The 14228-nt window shown below is 40.3% G+C and overlaps 1 protein-coding gene across 1 annotated transcript in view; it reads right to left on the reverse strand.

The window, feature by feature from the left end:
- Positions 1 to 14228, reverse strand: part of EIF2AK4 (eukaryotic translation initiation factor 2 alpha kinase 4) — a 72474-nt gene that overhangs the window by 28977 nt on the left and 29269 nt on the right. The window contains exons 12-21 of the mRNA XM_019551342.1: positions 13109 to 13530; positions 11944 to 12013; positions 10491 to 10574; positions 8550 to 8672; positions 7987 to 8091; positions 7392 to 7452; positions 6436 to 6515; positions 4575 to 4676; positions 3920 to 3970; positions 772 to 1008 (exon numbers count right to left, since the gene is read on the reverse strand). Coding sequence (XP_019406887.1) covers positions 772 to 1008; positions 3920 to 3970; positions 4575 to 4676; positions 6436 to 6515; positions 7392 to 7452; positions 7987 to 8091; positions 8550 to 8672; positions 10491 to 10574; positions 11944 to 12013; positions 13109 to 13530 — 1335 coding nt within the window. The remainder of the gene's footprint in view (positions 1 to 771; positions 1009 to 3919; positions 3971 to 4574; positions 4677 to 6435; positions 6516 to 7391; positions 7453 to 7986; positions 8092 to 8549; positions 8673 to 10490; positions 10575 to 11943; positions 12014 to 13108; positions 13531 to 14228) is intronic.

Below are 14228 nucleotides of genomic sequence, written 5' to 3' on the forward strand. Positions count from 1 at the left end.
AAGCCATGAAAGAAGTTTGTAAAATATTTCTAAAGTGTTTAAAAAAACAATTTTTAATTCTTATCATTAAAAAGGGCTGATTTGAAGGGGTACAACACGGTGATGTCCCAAAACAAATACAGGCATACCTCATTTTATTGCGCTTCGCTTTATTGCGCTTCGCAGATATTGCGGTTTTTTATAAATTGAAGGTTTGTGGCAACCCTGCCTCAAGCAAGTCTATCGGCGCCATTTTTCCAACAAGCATTTGCTCACTTCGCATTTTTTAGCAATAAAGTATTTTTTAATTAAGGTATGTACATTGTTTTTTTAGACATAATGCTATTGCACACTTAATAGACTACAGTATAGTGTAAACATAATTTTTATATGCACTGGGAAACCAAAAAATTCATGTGACTCACTTTATTGCGATATTCGCTTTATTGCGGTGGTCTGGAACCAAACCCGCAATATCTCCGAGGTATGCCTGTATATTCTATTGGTACTCAGATACAAGTCCCATTAATATAATAAAAATTAAGAATAGGAAGCAAACGTTCCCATAATCAGACAAAGTTTAAGTTTTCATTCAAATATATGATTGTCAAATAGAGAAGTTATGAATTAGATGAACACATCAGAACAGTGAGCCTGATCTAACAGTTTATTAAGGGACCCAAGTGGAAATATTAATCATTGTTAGAAATGACCAAGAAAGGCAGGATTTCAGCCTTATCATATCTATATTTTTTTAGCTGGAGCAATTAAAAAAATCAATTTGAAACTAACCTTTAGCATATCACTATCGTAGGTATAGTCTATTGCTGGGGAGATGCGTTGTGAAAATATCTGACTCATCATAGTCCTGTAAGCTTTCCCATCAACATTGGCTAAGGTATGGTGAAGTACTTCATGCAATTCAGACTCTTCCATCTGGGGAGTTGGGAGGTGTTCGCTCTTTAGTAGCTCCATGGCAGTTGGCCGTGCTGCAGGATCATGATTCAAAAGCCAACTAATAACCAATCTCTGCAAATTAAACAAAAAAAAAATACCATCAAGTTAACTTTTATCAAAAGTGGCATGGCTGGAATGGTTAAGACGGCATTACCAGTTACAGGTTAGTAAAATTAGGGGCTCCTAATTTTACTGATACAGTGGCAGAGTATATAAATACCACTAAAAATTCATTACTTCAGTCATAATTCTTAGGGTGCTGGGTAATGATACCATAACTGAAGAAAATATGGAAAAACTTCAACAAATGATGATTATTATACCAATTAAGAGACCACAGGCTGTCTAGTAAAAAATGCAATAAGAAGTCTTAAACTATAGATACAATGAAAACAAGAATCTTAGGCTACGCACAGGCATTTAATGGCAGCACTGCAAAAGTCCAGGAAATCTGCAGCTTTAGAAACATGTAGCAAGATGGGGGCATACAAGCATACCAGCTTCCTGGCTAAAGGGCTACCAAGTCACCTCAAAAGCAAACTCTTTCCTGCCAGGGGCAAACAGGAGCTGCTTGTTGGATAACCCCACCCCTAAGGGACCCAGCAATTGATAGCCTGCCCTCCCCTCTGCTAGGGAATGGTAGGTTGTTAGCGATTAGTTGGCAGCTGCTCAAAAGCAGCAGCTACCACAGACAACCTCTCTCACCCTGTAAGGGTGGAAAGAGGCAGGAAGAACTACTCTCCTTACCCTGCCACAACTGGCAGTGTTGCTGTCAGAGTTCTAGGTCCACCAGGGCTCTACCAGTGGTGGCTCAAATCTCCCCATCCTAATGCTAAATTCACTTACCCATTCCACCAATTAGCAGAAATGGTAGGAAAAAGGAAGGGGCCAAATGTGGCCTATGGAGGCATTGCATCTGGCCTGTGAGGCTCCCCACAGGTCAGGAAATTTGGCAGCAGGGAAGTGTGGATATTAATACGGCCACCGTGCCTTCTGCCAAATTCTCAAACCCCAAAACCCATGCGCCTGGTCAGATACAGGCTATGTCCCCTCCCCTTGTGGGGCCAGGCTATTCACCCAACTCTGAGGCTGGACCACACCTCCTTCCTTCCCACAGAGCCAGGCCATGGACCATTGCCCTGGGATACCAGATATTTCTAGATGATGTAGAGGAGACTCTATGATCTGTTTCAGGTGAGACAGCCCCAGATTTCAGAGGCTGGTCCTGGCTGGCTGTTGGGAATTATAATTGGCGCCCCAGAAACAAAGGGGTGCGGGGAACAGACTGGCTGGGAATCAGAGCAGCATGAAGTACCCTGCAGGCACACACCACTTTCTGCCCTCCACACAGCCCGCCCCAACTGACTTGTGAGACTTGAGGAGATGGGGAGTGGGCGGCGTCCCACATTTCCAAGATAATGTCTCAGATTTCCATATGGCCAGCCTTCGAGGACTGCATAATCAGGGGTAGGCAACCCCTGACATGGGTGCTAGAGTGTGGCATGTGAAAGCATTTTGCTTGGGATGCACACCTCAGGGCAGACAGTGGTGAAGGGGAAAGGGCTACGCTGACACAACAAGAATTGGGCCCCTCGCAGCTCCCCCACTGTCCACCCCTAGTATGCCAACATTTTATGAGTCAAGTCTGCAGGTGATTTTGGCACTATGCTCATAAATGTTGCCAATCCCCGGCATAACGATTGTACAGCACCCTGTTCCTGGCTAACAGAATAAAGACCCAGCTGAGAAGGGGTAGGGGGAGGAATATAAAAAAATCCCAAGATGGTGTATGACTCCACTGAGCTCCAGATGTCTCCACTGCCAAAATGAACCTCTGGTGGCCACTGCCGCTGCGCCAAACTTACAACAATAATTTTACCTCACAAACATTTCTTCTTTTCTGTGACACATTTTCTACTTTTGAAACAAAGGCTAGACTAACTTCTATGCAACACAACTTCAATTTCAGCTTAAAAGATATGATTGCATAGGAGAATTTTAGTCCATATCCTATTGTGCCTCTAAGGAATCTAACTGGCACCTGCTGGGTTTTAGACAGCTAAGGGCTCATCTGTGCTTTAACAGCTGTATGTCTTTTTCCAAACACACCCCACAAGGTTTGCATTTTGCAGAGCTACAGGCAAAACGCAAACCTAAAAGTACAACAATGAGGCTGTTCAGCGGTTGTCACCAACAACAAACAGCACTGGGACTAAAGGCCAGAACCTCCCTCCCTCCCAGGAGAGTGCCTGGCCTAGTCAGAGCCCCCTCCTGCATTTCTAGATGCTCAGGAAGCCAGCTTCAACAGAAGGGATGAAAGACATCCTCAACCCTGCCTAGCCTGTAGGCTGAGGGGTAGGGTAGATATAGGTTTATACTCTATAGGCCTGAGGAAGACCTATAAAACAGATCCTCCCACTTCTGGGGAAAGTGCTCTAACTACTAGGACATCTCCCTTTCTGAGCAAGTTTGATCCCAAAAAGGTGTCTGAGCTTTGCCCTTCTAACCAAGTAAAACTGAGCTAGAGCTATGTGACTGAAGTTTAGAAGACTCTCCATTGAGTATAAGAGTCACATGCCTCCCTAGGCAGAAGAGGTTGTCTTTGGAGTCGCATAATTCTTCTCATTGTCAGAAAGCAGGACGGAACAGGATTGGCCTCTAGGCTGCTCAGTGACAGAATGGGCAAATGACATCTCCTTGGGTGAACAGAACTGAACTCCAGAGGTGAGATATTTACTTTTTGAGTAGTGGCAGCAAAGACAAAGACATCTTAAAGGCGGAATAGAATCTGGGCCTTTGTGTTTTAAGTATATGTAATGTCAGTTGTGGTAACTGCTTTATCCTTTTGAGTTTTTTTTTTACTTTGTTCTCACGTCATGTGATAATGACTTGGAAGAGATTACTAATCTAAAATGAAGTGAAAAATAATTATTAACATTTCTTAATATAGAATACCTACTAATTAAAATGACTGTAAAATTACCTGCTTTGCATGTTTCACTTCATCAAAGTCTTCTGGAAATACAATAGTAGGCTATAAAAGATAAAATACATTTGAATTACGGTAGCAAATCCAACTTGTGTGAACTAACCTTATTAAAATATATATATACAGAAGACACAGTAAGTCTAGATATTTTTATTACTCAAAACCAAAAAATGTAGTTGTCATAATTAAGGTTGTCAAGACAGCACTCTGCTATTATTTATAATTATTTATGGGGTTTTTAATACAAAATAAAAGACCGTCTCTATTTTGACAAGTTACCCCAACCTGTCTACTGCAACAACCCTCTGGAAGAAAATTTAGAGATAGTGAACACACCACCCCCTTGATCTCACAACATTCAAAAACTTGTCTAACTCCCAACTGTACAGTTGGCCCAATAAAAGATATCACCCTAAGAAATCCTTGCTTCTGGCATAATTTCTGTACCATCACAACTGCAACACTCTTTCACTGCCTTAATGTGAGATAAACTCAAATGAGCGTTGTAGCTATGCAATTTCCCATTTATCCAACTATAAAAATCTTTCAAGATGCAAAATATAGCACATTTACTTGCAATATTCTATGCACTTTTCTCCTCTTACTCACTAAAGTATGATAGACGCAGCTGCAACAATGTTATACATACAAGTCTTAACTGGCTGAGAACAAAGATCCTTTCTGATGCAGTACTCATAGGATGGTAGGACATCTCAAAGAATATTATCCCCAGGCTGAACAGGTCCACTTTCTAGGGAAGAAAAAAAAAAAATCAAGTAATGAAACTAATTGCAATAGTTATTTCTGACATGATCAAAGTAATAGACAAAAAATAACTTACTTTCCATTCTCTTCTGGGAGTCCAGAAGAGCAATTATTCCTAATAGAAACATAGTTCATCATTTAGATTTCCCCATACAACATAAGTTCTATGCTATCATTCGTACATGGTACTACAGCTATTCCAAGTAACCCAAAACACATTCAGCAAGATTAAAAATGGCAAGACCAAGACTTAAAAAAAGATTAAAGTTTTATTTCCCTTTAGCTTAATAAATATCTTGATTTTTATTTGTTACATTAATTTAGTTGTATAATCAAGGTTAAACAATGGCTACCATGTATGTTTTTAAAATTAGTGTTCAGGGTTGCAGTATTTCAGCTTTTAAGCTTTTACATTTTAGTCATATCTGTACCTGACAATTTACAGATAGACAAAGTTTAGTATACAGAGATTTTATGGCATGTCTCTCAGAACAGAAGACTGTTACTATTCACTCACAAAAAACCATAGGAAATAAGACTGGGCGGGCTCTGGATATGGAGTACAATTCCCTGCTGTTGTAGCAAACTATATCATACAATCTTTCTTGAATTGTTAATGTTCTCTATCAAGCTTGTTAGGGAGGTTGTTTTTGGTTTGCTTTTGTTTTTTTTGTCTTCAAGCTCCCATCAGAAAGCTGCTCCAGAAACCCAGTCCTCTGATGATTAGACACCTCATTTCAGGATTAGATTGACATATAATCAGTGAATACTCGTATGTTCTTTTGCCAACTATATCTTTAAACTTACATATTGCTGTATTTACTTGATTCCAAGGTGAGGTTTTCTTCCACATTTAATGTGAGAGGGCCCTCGTCTTAAAATCATGGATTCTAAGTGGGGGGGCAGGCGGCTGCTATGGCTCGGGCTCTAGCCCCTATCCAGGGTTGAGGCTGTAGCTACAGCTGCTGTTTGCCTCTCTGCATTCCCCCGCATGTTATCTCCCCATTCCCCCACAGGCCCCTCTCCCCCTCCCTTACCTTCAATTTATGCAGAGAGGCTCTATGCACACTGCAGCCTGGGGTACTGAGCACAGCACCAGCCCAATACCAGAGCAGCCCTCAGGACTGATATGGGGGGCTGGGCTGGAACTGTGCTCAGTGCCCAAGGCTAGAACAGGGATGGAGCCTGCTGGCATGGAGCAAACGCTAGGGGGAAAGGAGGACAGCAGATGCTAGGGAAGAAGGAAAGCAGAGGCTGGGGGGCCAGGTAGGGAGCAGAGGTAGCAGGGGTCAGGCACCAGCAGGAGGCAAGTTGCTTGACCTTCCCACACACACCACCTGCATCCCCACCCCTGAAACAGTGGGAGGGATGAATTAAAGAAAACCCTCCAACAATCAATCTATACATGGAAAACTATAATAATTTTTTTTAATGTATAGAATCGAATTATTGCAGATAGTCTTAAATACAGGGTCATCTTACATTTACGTAAATATGGTAGCTCTTCTCCCTTTTTGGTGTTTAATTCCTTGCTGTGTTTACAACAGCAAGTGTAGCCCTTCTCAACCCTTGATTTGTAGACTATACAAGCCAAGCTTTCTTAGTCTCTTCATTTCCTTGATCTTCCTAGTAGTATCTCTCTCCTTGTTCCAGTTTGAATTTATATTTCTTGAACAAGGGAGATAAGAATTTTGCACAGTATTCCAGATTTCATCATGTGTTTTATTAAGTCATATTAATATTACCTGATTATATGTTGATTTAGTGCTCCCTTGGACCTCTGGGCTCACGTATAATGCAGTGCCAACCATCCCTGTCAAACTACCTGTAAACATACTTAAAATGTTAGTTTCAAAGAGAAACTGCTGCTGTGGAATATAGCAGCAAAACGGTTAAGAAAATATAGTTTCCTTATTCTTTAAATAGGATTTTAGTACAAAGAACTGGCATGTCTTGGAAGATTCTCTTTTCTTCTGAATGCTATGCATCTTCTAGTTATAAAATTGCACTTTACATGCATAGGCTGGACAGAATGGATGAAAGTTTAGACAGCTTGATCACGTAGAGAGCTCTGAACACATGCATCCCACAGATGGGAATTTCACTGAAGTACAGAGGCAAGGGTGGATCCAGAGAGGGCAGGCAGTACAGTCACATCCCATTTTGAATAAGCTGCACATGAGCTCTCGACACGGAATCTGACTGGAGCCCCTGCTTTCTTGTGGTTCCAGAGCACATGGACTGAGAGCTGTCACCACCCCTCCTTTCCCTTGCTGCTGAATTCAGCAGGAGTGGGAGGAAGGTGAAGGGCAAACAGCAGCTCACTGACAAGGCAGTGAGCTCAGATATTTCTGAGCTCCAGTGTGTGCATGTAGGGGATTGGACAGGGGTAGGAGGGGGAAGGCATCTCCCCCTTGCTGTGTTCCTGGATCTGCTGCTGAACAGAAGTAAACCTTGGAGAGAAAGGTGAATTCATTTGTCTGCAGACTCACTGGACTTCTCTCCTAGTATAGCAAATGCAAAAGGATTTGCATTTGAACAAAATAAATCTGAATTGAGACGGTATGAGTTTTATAATCCTTTTCAGCAATAGAGACTGGAGGATTTCACTTCGTTCAAGTACACAAAGAAAAACCATTGGAAGATTTTTCTTGAAACTAGTTTTAAATGCAAAAAATATATATATAATTTTTAGATTTACCTGCCGGGTCAGGCTTAGCGAGACTGACGTCTGAATGATCTTCCCCTTGTTTAGAATCAGCCTGGAATGGGGGGGAGGAGGTGGGAGAGGACAAATTATACATCTATATTTAAAAGATTTTTGTTGGCTTGTTCAGATTATCAATTTATAGTTTTATGATTGCAATTAATATAGTAATTTCTTTTGAAAATTATTTAGAATTAAACATTTTAATTATGTATTAGGCTGCATTCCTGAATACAAATTTAAGAGTATGACAGGCTCCCAAGTTTGAAAATTTTGGCTTTAACTTAAAAAAACCCAAACAACACACCCTATTTCAATTCTAGACAATGATAAAGCCAATTAATGAGTAAGAAATGCATTTTACTCTTTGGTGCATGTAGGTATGAACACAAAAAATGCCTTAAATTATGGAGTCAAATTAAATTAACTAGTGAAATAAATAAAGGATCTATGCACTAAAAATCAAATGAGCATTTGCTTTTATTTAATATGTTCCTGCCACGTTACTCCTACATAAAATAAAAATGTTCTTATGCAGTTTCTGATATTGTTTGGATATTATGATAAACATTTTACTTAACACACTTACTGTATTTGCTGGGTGATCTGTAGCTAACCCAAAATCACCAATTTTCACATGATCCTCAGAATCTAAAAAAATGTTTACAGGTTTCAAATCTCTGTGAATCATTCCCTGTTAATGAAGTAAAAAAAAAGAAGAATGAGAAGGGCTGGATGCATGTGTGTGTTTGGTTAAGTACACCCCCACACCCTGCCCCTTACACATATACCTAGCTATCTAAATACATGTAACTTCTCTTTCATAAGTGGCTATGAAACAGTATTAGCAATGACCTCTTTTGGCTCTGTATACACAGTCTACAAAATTAGTGATTATTATTGAGATAATGCTTGAAGACTATAGTTTAGCAGCTATCAATCTTAAGCGGTAAAAACCTTTTTTTAAACATAACAATTTGCTTAATTAAGGCAAGTCTACAGCAATTAATTAAAAATTAAATTTTATGAAGCTATTTCAGATAAAAAATGGATAATAATGGAATAGAGTATACGAAGACAAAACAAGACAAGACTTATTTTACAGACTCAAGACAATTAATAAGGACTCTAGATACTATAACGTTTACAAACTTTTTCATGGATGTAAGCTAATCCATCCAATATTTCTCGGAAAAGTCTCCAAAGACGACTGGTATCTTCACACAATGCTTGGTCAATAGTATCCCGTAATGTGCTTTTTTCACAATATTCCATCTTTACACGCAAAAAAACAAAATGGCTTTAGTGAAGAAAAAAATGAAAGACATTCATCTCTGAAAATATATTAATGCTTTATTCTGTTCTACAACCACAAAAAGAGCTGAGAGCAAATTGTGTAGATCAGTTATGCTCAGTTTTTTGGGGCCATGGGCTGGATGTGTGGTGCAGGGCCAGATCATGCCCTGTACCACTTCCCTGGGGCCCTCAGCTTTCTCTGGCAGGTGCCGGTGCACCAATCTAGCACGCTATCTGGGTTATTGGGCTCTCCAGGGGTCTGGAAATTTGTCAGCAAGGGAGTGGCAATTGGTGCCACTGCTCCCCCTGCTGCCAAATTTTCAGACCTCTGGGGACCCCTGCAGGCTGGATGGCATGAATCCACAAGCCAGATCTGGCCTGTGGTCTGGAGACTGAACACCCCCGGTTTATATGATTTAACAGCTCAGGTTGTTTTGTGAGATCTTTATCTACCAAAATGATGAACTATCTTCTACTGATATTGGCACAACTCCCAAAATTCCAACTCTTATAAAAGAAACCCGTCCTTGACTTCAAAATAAAAAAAACCCAAAAACTCAGTGGACCTCTAATCTAGAAGAAATAATGGTTCAAACTGGTTTTTAAAATATTTCTGGACTGACTCCAACTGGAGTTGGAGCTCATTAGTGATGTCCATGGTGTTCAAGCTGGAAGCTGTAAGTGACAACCAGAGGGACTCTCTTGCCTTGTCATAACTACATTGATTTGAGTGGCTATAGTTTGAGGATTGTATTGTAAGGACATTTCATCAATGACCTCAGAGTAGCTATCCTTAAAAAAGGAACAACCATGCACAACTTTAAAAAACAACTTGAGCAGGAAATTGCATAAACAGAAATCATCCACAGACTTGCTTGTGTTAACCAGTTTCAACTGGGACTATGAATTCTTAGTCCATTATCTAGACTAGCTGTTAACTCCAGTATCCTTCAAGAGGTGATCTGCTTTATTCATCCCAACTGATTTAATCAACTTAACTCTTTACCTCTCTGAGCAGGCTCCCCTCCTCCTATCCCTTCCCATCCTGTATAAAACCTTTTCTTTTCTGCCAGTCCACTCACAGCATCAAACCAAACTCTGAACCAGTTAGTCTCTAAAATGCCACCCTACCCTACTCAACCTTTTGCCTTTTACATTTATTCAATCTGACCATGATCTTTAGAAATTAATAGGCTGTATTTAAAGTCCCACAATTGGAAATAGGTTCATAAGCAACACTGTGACTGCAAAACAGTAAAAAGGAGTGATGCTCTGATTAGGAAATTAGTCCAAGTAAAGATGGCAAGCAAGAGTTACATATACACAAAAGATGGATATTAATTCCTGTCTCTAATAACTAGGGGCCACTTTCAAAAAAGTATTTATGCATTAGTCCTCTCAACTGGACTGTGTGTTTTTAATGTAATGTAATTCAGAATTGATCTGAACAAATGCTTAGCACAGCAAAATTTAAAAGTCACATGTGCATAACTCATGTCCTGCAGTACTTGAGCTAGAAACAGGGGTGGCCAACCTGTAGCATGGATGCCACAAGTGGCACAGGCAGCCTCTGTGTGGCACACAGCAGTTGGGTAAGGGGACAGGGAGTACAGGGGTTAATAGGGCAGGAGACAGAAAGCAGAGCAGGAGTGCAGGTAGGGAGCACAGGGCAGGAAGCAGAAAGAGCAGCAGCTGAGGCAGGGAGCACAAGACAGGAGGCAGAAAGCAGAGCAGCAAATCAGGCAAAGGAAGGAGTTCAGGGTGGCAACCATTAAGTAACCCCACAAGATGTCTAACCTGAATGTATAGGTAGTGTATTGTCTGAACCACTGATACTTTATCTTCTTCACTGTGACTATTCTTTTCACTGTGTTCTTCATTCTACAACATAACAACAACAACAGTCAGCTAAACATAGGGAAGTCTAGCTCCCCACCCTTCAAACCATATTGGATTGTCAGAATACATTCCTGCAATCTGACTTTCCATGGCTGGATTTTGATAGAATAAGATAGATAACACATGGCACATGTTTCTACCCATTAACACTGCTTTGAAATCTGCTTCAAAACATGTTCATCAATCATCTCTCATTTTCAAAATGCTAACATATTGCCTATTCCCTGGTAGTAACAGGCTAAAAGAACACAAAGCAACATCTAAATTTTATCTGAACCTCAAATTGCCTTATGATAGAAAAGGAAAAAAATATTAATGGAAAAATAAAGCATGGTCAAAACATTTAGAAAAGTAAATGTTAAATTTAAGTCCAAGCAACAACAATAAAATATATACTATTTTTCAGTGACCAAAAGTGACTGGCTTTTCTGCAGTAACATTAAAATTAAGAACTGAAGGTTACATTAATGTATGATATATAGTTCCAAAAAAGCATCAACAGAAGAGGGAAAGTGTAACTGAACTTGAGGTCAAATATAACCACCAAGGCCAGAGATCCTAAGTGCTGTAAGCCACTAGTGTCCACAGTGTGGGCCAGCATCTGGCCCACAGGGCTCCCCATAGGTCCAGAAATTTGGTGACATGACAAGGAGAAGCAGTGTTAACTGCCACAGCTTCAAGAGCTATGGCAATTAACATTGCCACCGCTCCCCTACCACCAAATTTCTGGACCCGGGGGGAGCCCACAGACTGGATAAGATTGCTCCATGGGCCAATTCAGCCCATGGTCTGTAGGCTGCAGGAAAAATGGATATATTAGCTTTTAAGTGATGTATTGCACTGATTTCACCCAGTAAGTGGTGAGGAAGAGGATATTAAAAAAAAAATCATCACATCATCCTGACAAACACCCTCCTCACTTTGTTTTTAAGTCATTATATGCTAGTAGTCATTATTTTGTAATCAATAACTTTGATTAAACAGCACAGAATTTGAGTTTTCAAATGAGACCAGGTACTAAAAATCAGATATAAAAGCCCTGAACCTCCAGGAATCAATGCTCACAAGTAACAAAGGAGTAGTTCTATTTCATTCAATGCACAATAGGGGAAACTAAGATTATGGACTGCCCATAACCAAGACACCACTTCTTTTTTTCTATTATTACAGTAGGTAGCTTATTAGACTGTGCATTATTGCTTTTCAAGGATGAAACTCTGGAAGGTGTACTACCTGTACTGAGGAAAGAGACTGGAGCTCAAGATCTGTGTTTTGTAATGTATAGTCTTATCTCCTCTTCCAAAAGTTATTTTACCAAAACACTGTTAGTATTAAGTAATATAATATTTACCAGAGAAGGACTTTTACTATTTTCACCTTCATTATCAAATATGATTTCACTTTCAGAATCCATGGTTGGTCTGTTCAGAAAAAAACAAAGGAAGTGCCTTTTTGATTATGTTAAACCACCCCTTTTGCAACACTATTAGAAGGTTATTTACTGTAAAAGTAGAAAATCTGAGTTTAGAGTAGAGACATTTTTATATTCCTTACAAAAATACACCCAAAAGTGTGAGGTTAAATATAAGAGATTGGTCCTATTGGTTACCATTATTGAAATGAAATATTTAAGATTCTTAAAATTTTGTTTCTATACCTTATGGACAAGAATTCACTTATTTTAATAAAGTAACTAAAGACCTCAAAAATGAACAAAACCAGAAAAGATCCTTAAAACTTGTGAAAACAGAAAGGAAGTTTTATGCAATGTTCTTTTAAAACTACAAAGCACAAAAATGAGATATTTTCAGAACTTTTAAACAATTTTCATGTTGCTGGTTACTCAAGGTTCATTAAAAGAATACATTTTCAGAAGTTCCATATCCCACCAATGACAAAAAAATATATAAGGCACATGTACAGAACAGATAGGGAACAGCTGAGAAAGAAACTTCATGCTTTATCCATTTTCCTTACCTTAAAATCAAGTGATCTGATCTTCCTCTCCTACTATTACGCCAATTCCTGTCACCTAAATTGACTTTTCTACATGACGTGACTGTCTGCTTAGCAAGTAGCCTTGACTCTGTTTTTGGAAAAAACTATCTTACACCCTTATCCTGCAATTACGTGAAGGGAACTACTTACAGGAGTAACTTTCCTCAGATGCTTGCTTACAGGGCAGACACCTTGGACTTCTTAGCTTTGTTCTCTTTCTTCTAGTGTCTTATACTGGTAGCAAGGCTAATGATTTATGTGGACAGCATGTCACATTTTTGTTAAGTTGGGAAAACTCCAAGAGGACAAGCTGGAGTGGTTCTACACTCTGCAATGACACTGTTTAAAAGACCTCCCTGGAAGCTTAGGACTGAATTTCTTTTCCTGCTTATGCTGCAAACCTTCATCAATTTAAAGTGTGCATGTAAGAAATTTAAAGAAAATCTGGCTTTTAGTAGATTATTAAAACATGTACCATAACAACTACACACTTAATGCCAATACTAAAGCCTACTTACAAAAATGACTGTGAGAACACCCCTTCACCATCGTCATCGTCATCATCATCACTGGATTCTTGATTAGCTCTACTAAATTTATTGCTAGAAGATCTTTCACAGGAGGTACTCCACTCAATAGAACTTGTCAAAACAGGGGGAGGGGCATTAGCCTCCACTTCATCCATAGTTTCTCCTTCATGTTTCCCATTAAGCTCTAACTTGGTGAAGATTTTCTTCTCTCCTGTAGTTTCTGATGTTGATGCACTTAGGAGGGGGCTCTCATGTTTTTCTATCCATGCATTGTAGTATCTCACAATATTCTCATGGTTTAGACGAGAAAGTAATGTTACTTCCCCTTTAATTCTCCGGAACTGCTTGCTGGTAGGATTTATGTGAATACGTTTCACAGCATAACAGCAGCCATCAAGCTTGTTTTGTACCTGCCAGTTAAAGCAAATTTAACATTCGCTATCAGAGCCCATGCAAGGTGCCAGAGCAACAGCACCAAAGAATCAAGTTCTCTATTTAACTGTGAAGCAACTGTAAAGTTCAGTACGTTGCCTCACTAAAGCGCATTTATTGTACACCCCCAGAACTATCATCAACAGGGATCCAGGTTTTCTGTTCACCATAGAAAAACATGGTAAAACCTGTATTTTCTCATTCTAAGGAGAAAAACCTGGATTTTCTCCTTTAAAAGGAGAAAAACACAGTTGGACCCCTTGCCATAGCGACATGGAACTCCTAATGGCAGCAACAGGCTTCCCTGCCCAGTCCCTCTCTGCCCTGCCACACCAAGTCCCAGAGACCCTGGAGGAAGGGCAGCAGGGCAGGGAGCCCTGATCCCTCAGCAGGAAGCCTGCTTCTGCCACTCTGATGGGCTCTGCGCTCCAGCTGTGCTGCCCATGGGGGAGGGGGAGCCGGGCTCCAGGCTTCACTCTGCCACAGCAGCTGCTACCTCCTACAGGTAGCAGCCAGGACTCAGATGCTGCTGTGGAGGGTGAGGGCTGTGGACCGAAGTCCCTGGCCCCATAGCTGTGGCAGCTGGGGGCCCCTTGCAGCAGGGCAGGGATTGGGGAGTGAGGGGCAATTGCATAGGCAGGGCACTGGCATATCAGGCCTGCTCAACATCACAAAG

This window comes from Crocodylus porosus, unplaced genomic scaffold (genome assembly GCF_001723895.1).
Source record: "Crocodylus porosus isolate Cpor-Errol unplaced genomic scaffold, CroPor_comp1, whole genome shotgun sequence".
Taxonomy (NCBI): Eukaryota; Metazoa; Chordata; order Crocodylia; family Crocodylidae; genus Crocodylus; species Crocodylus porosus.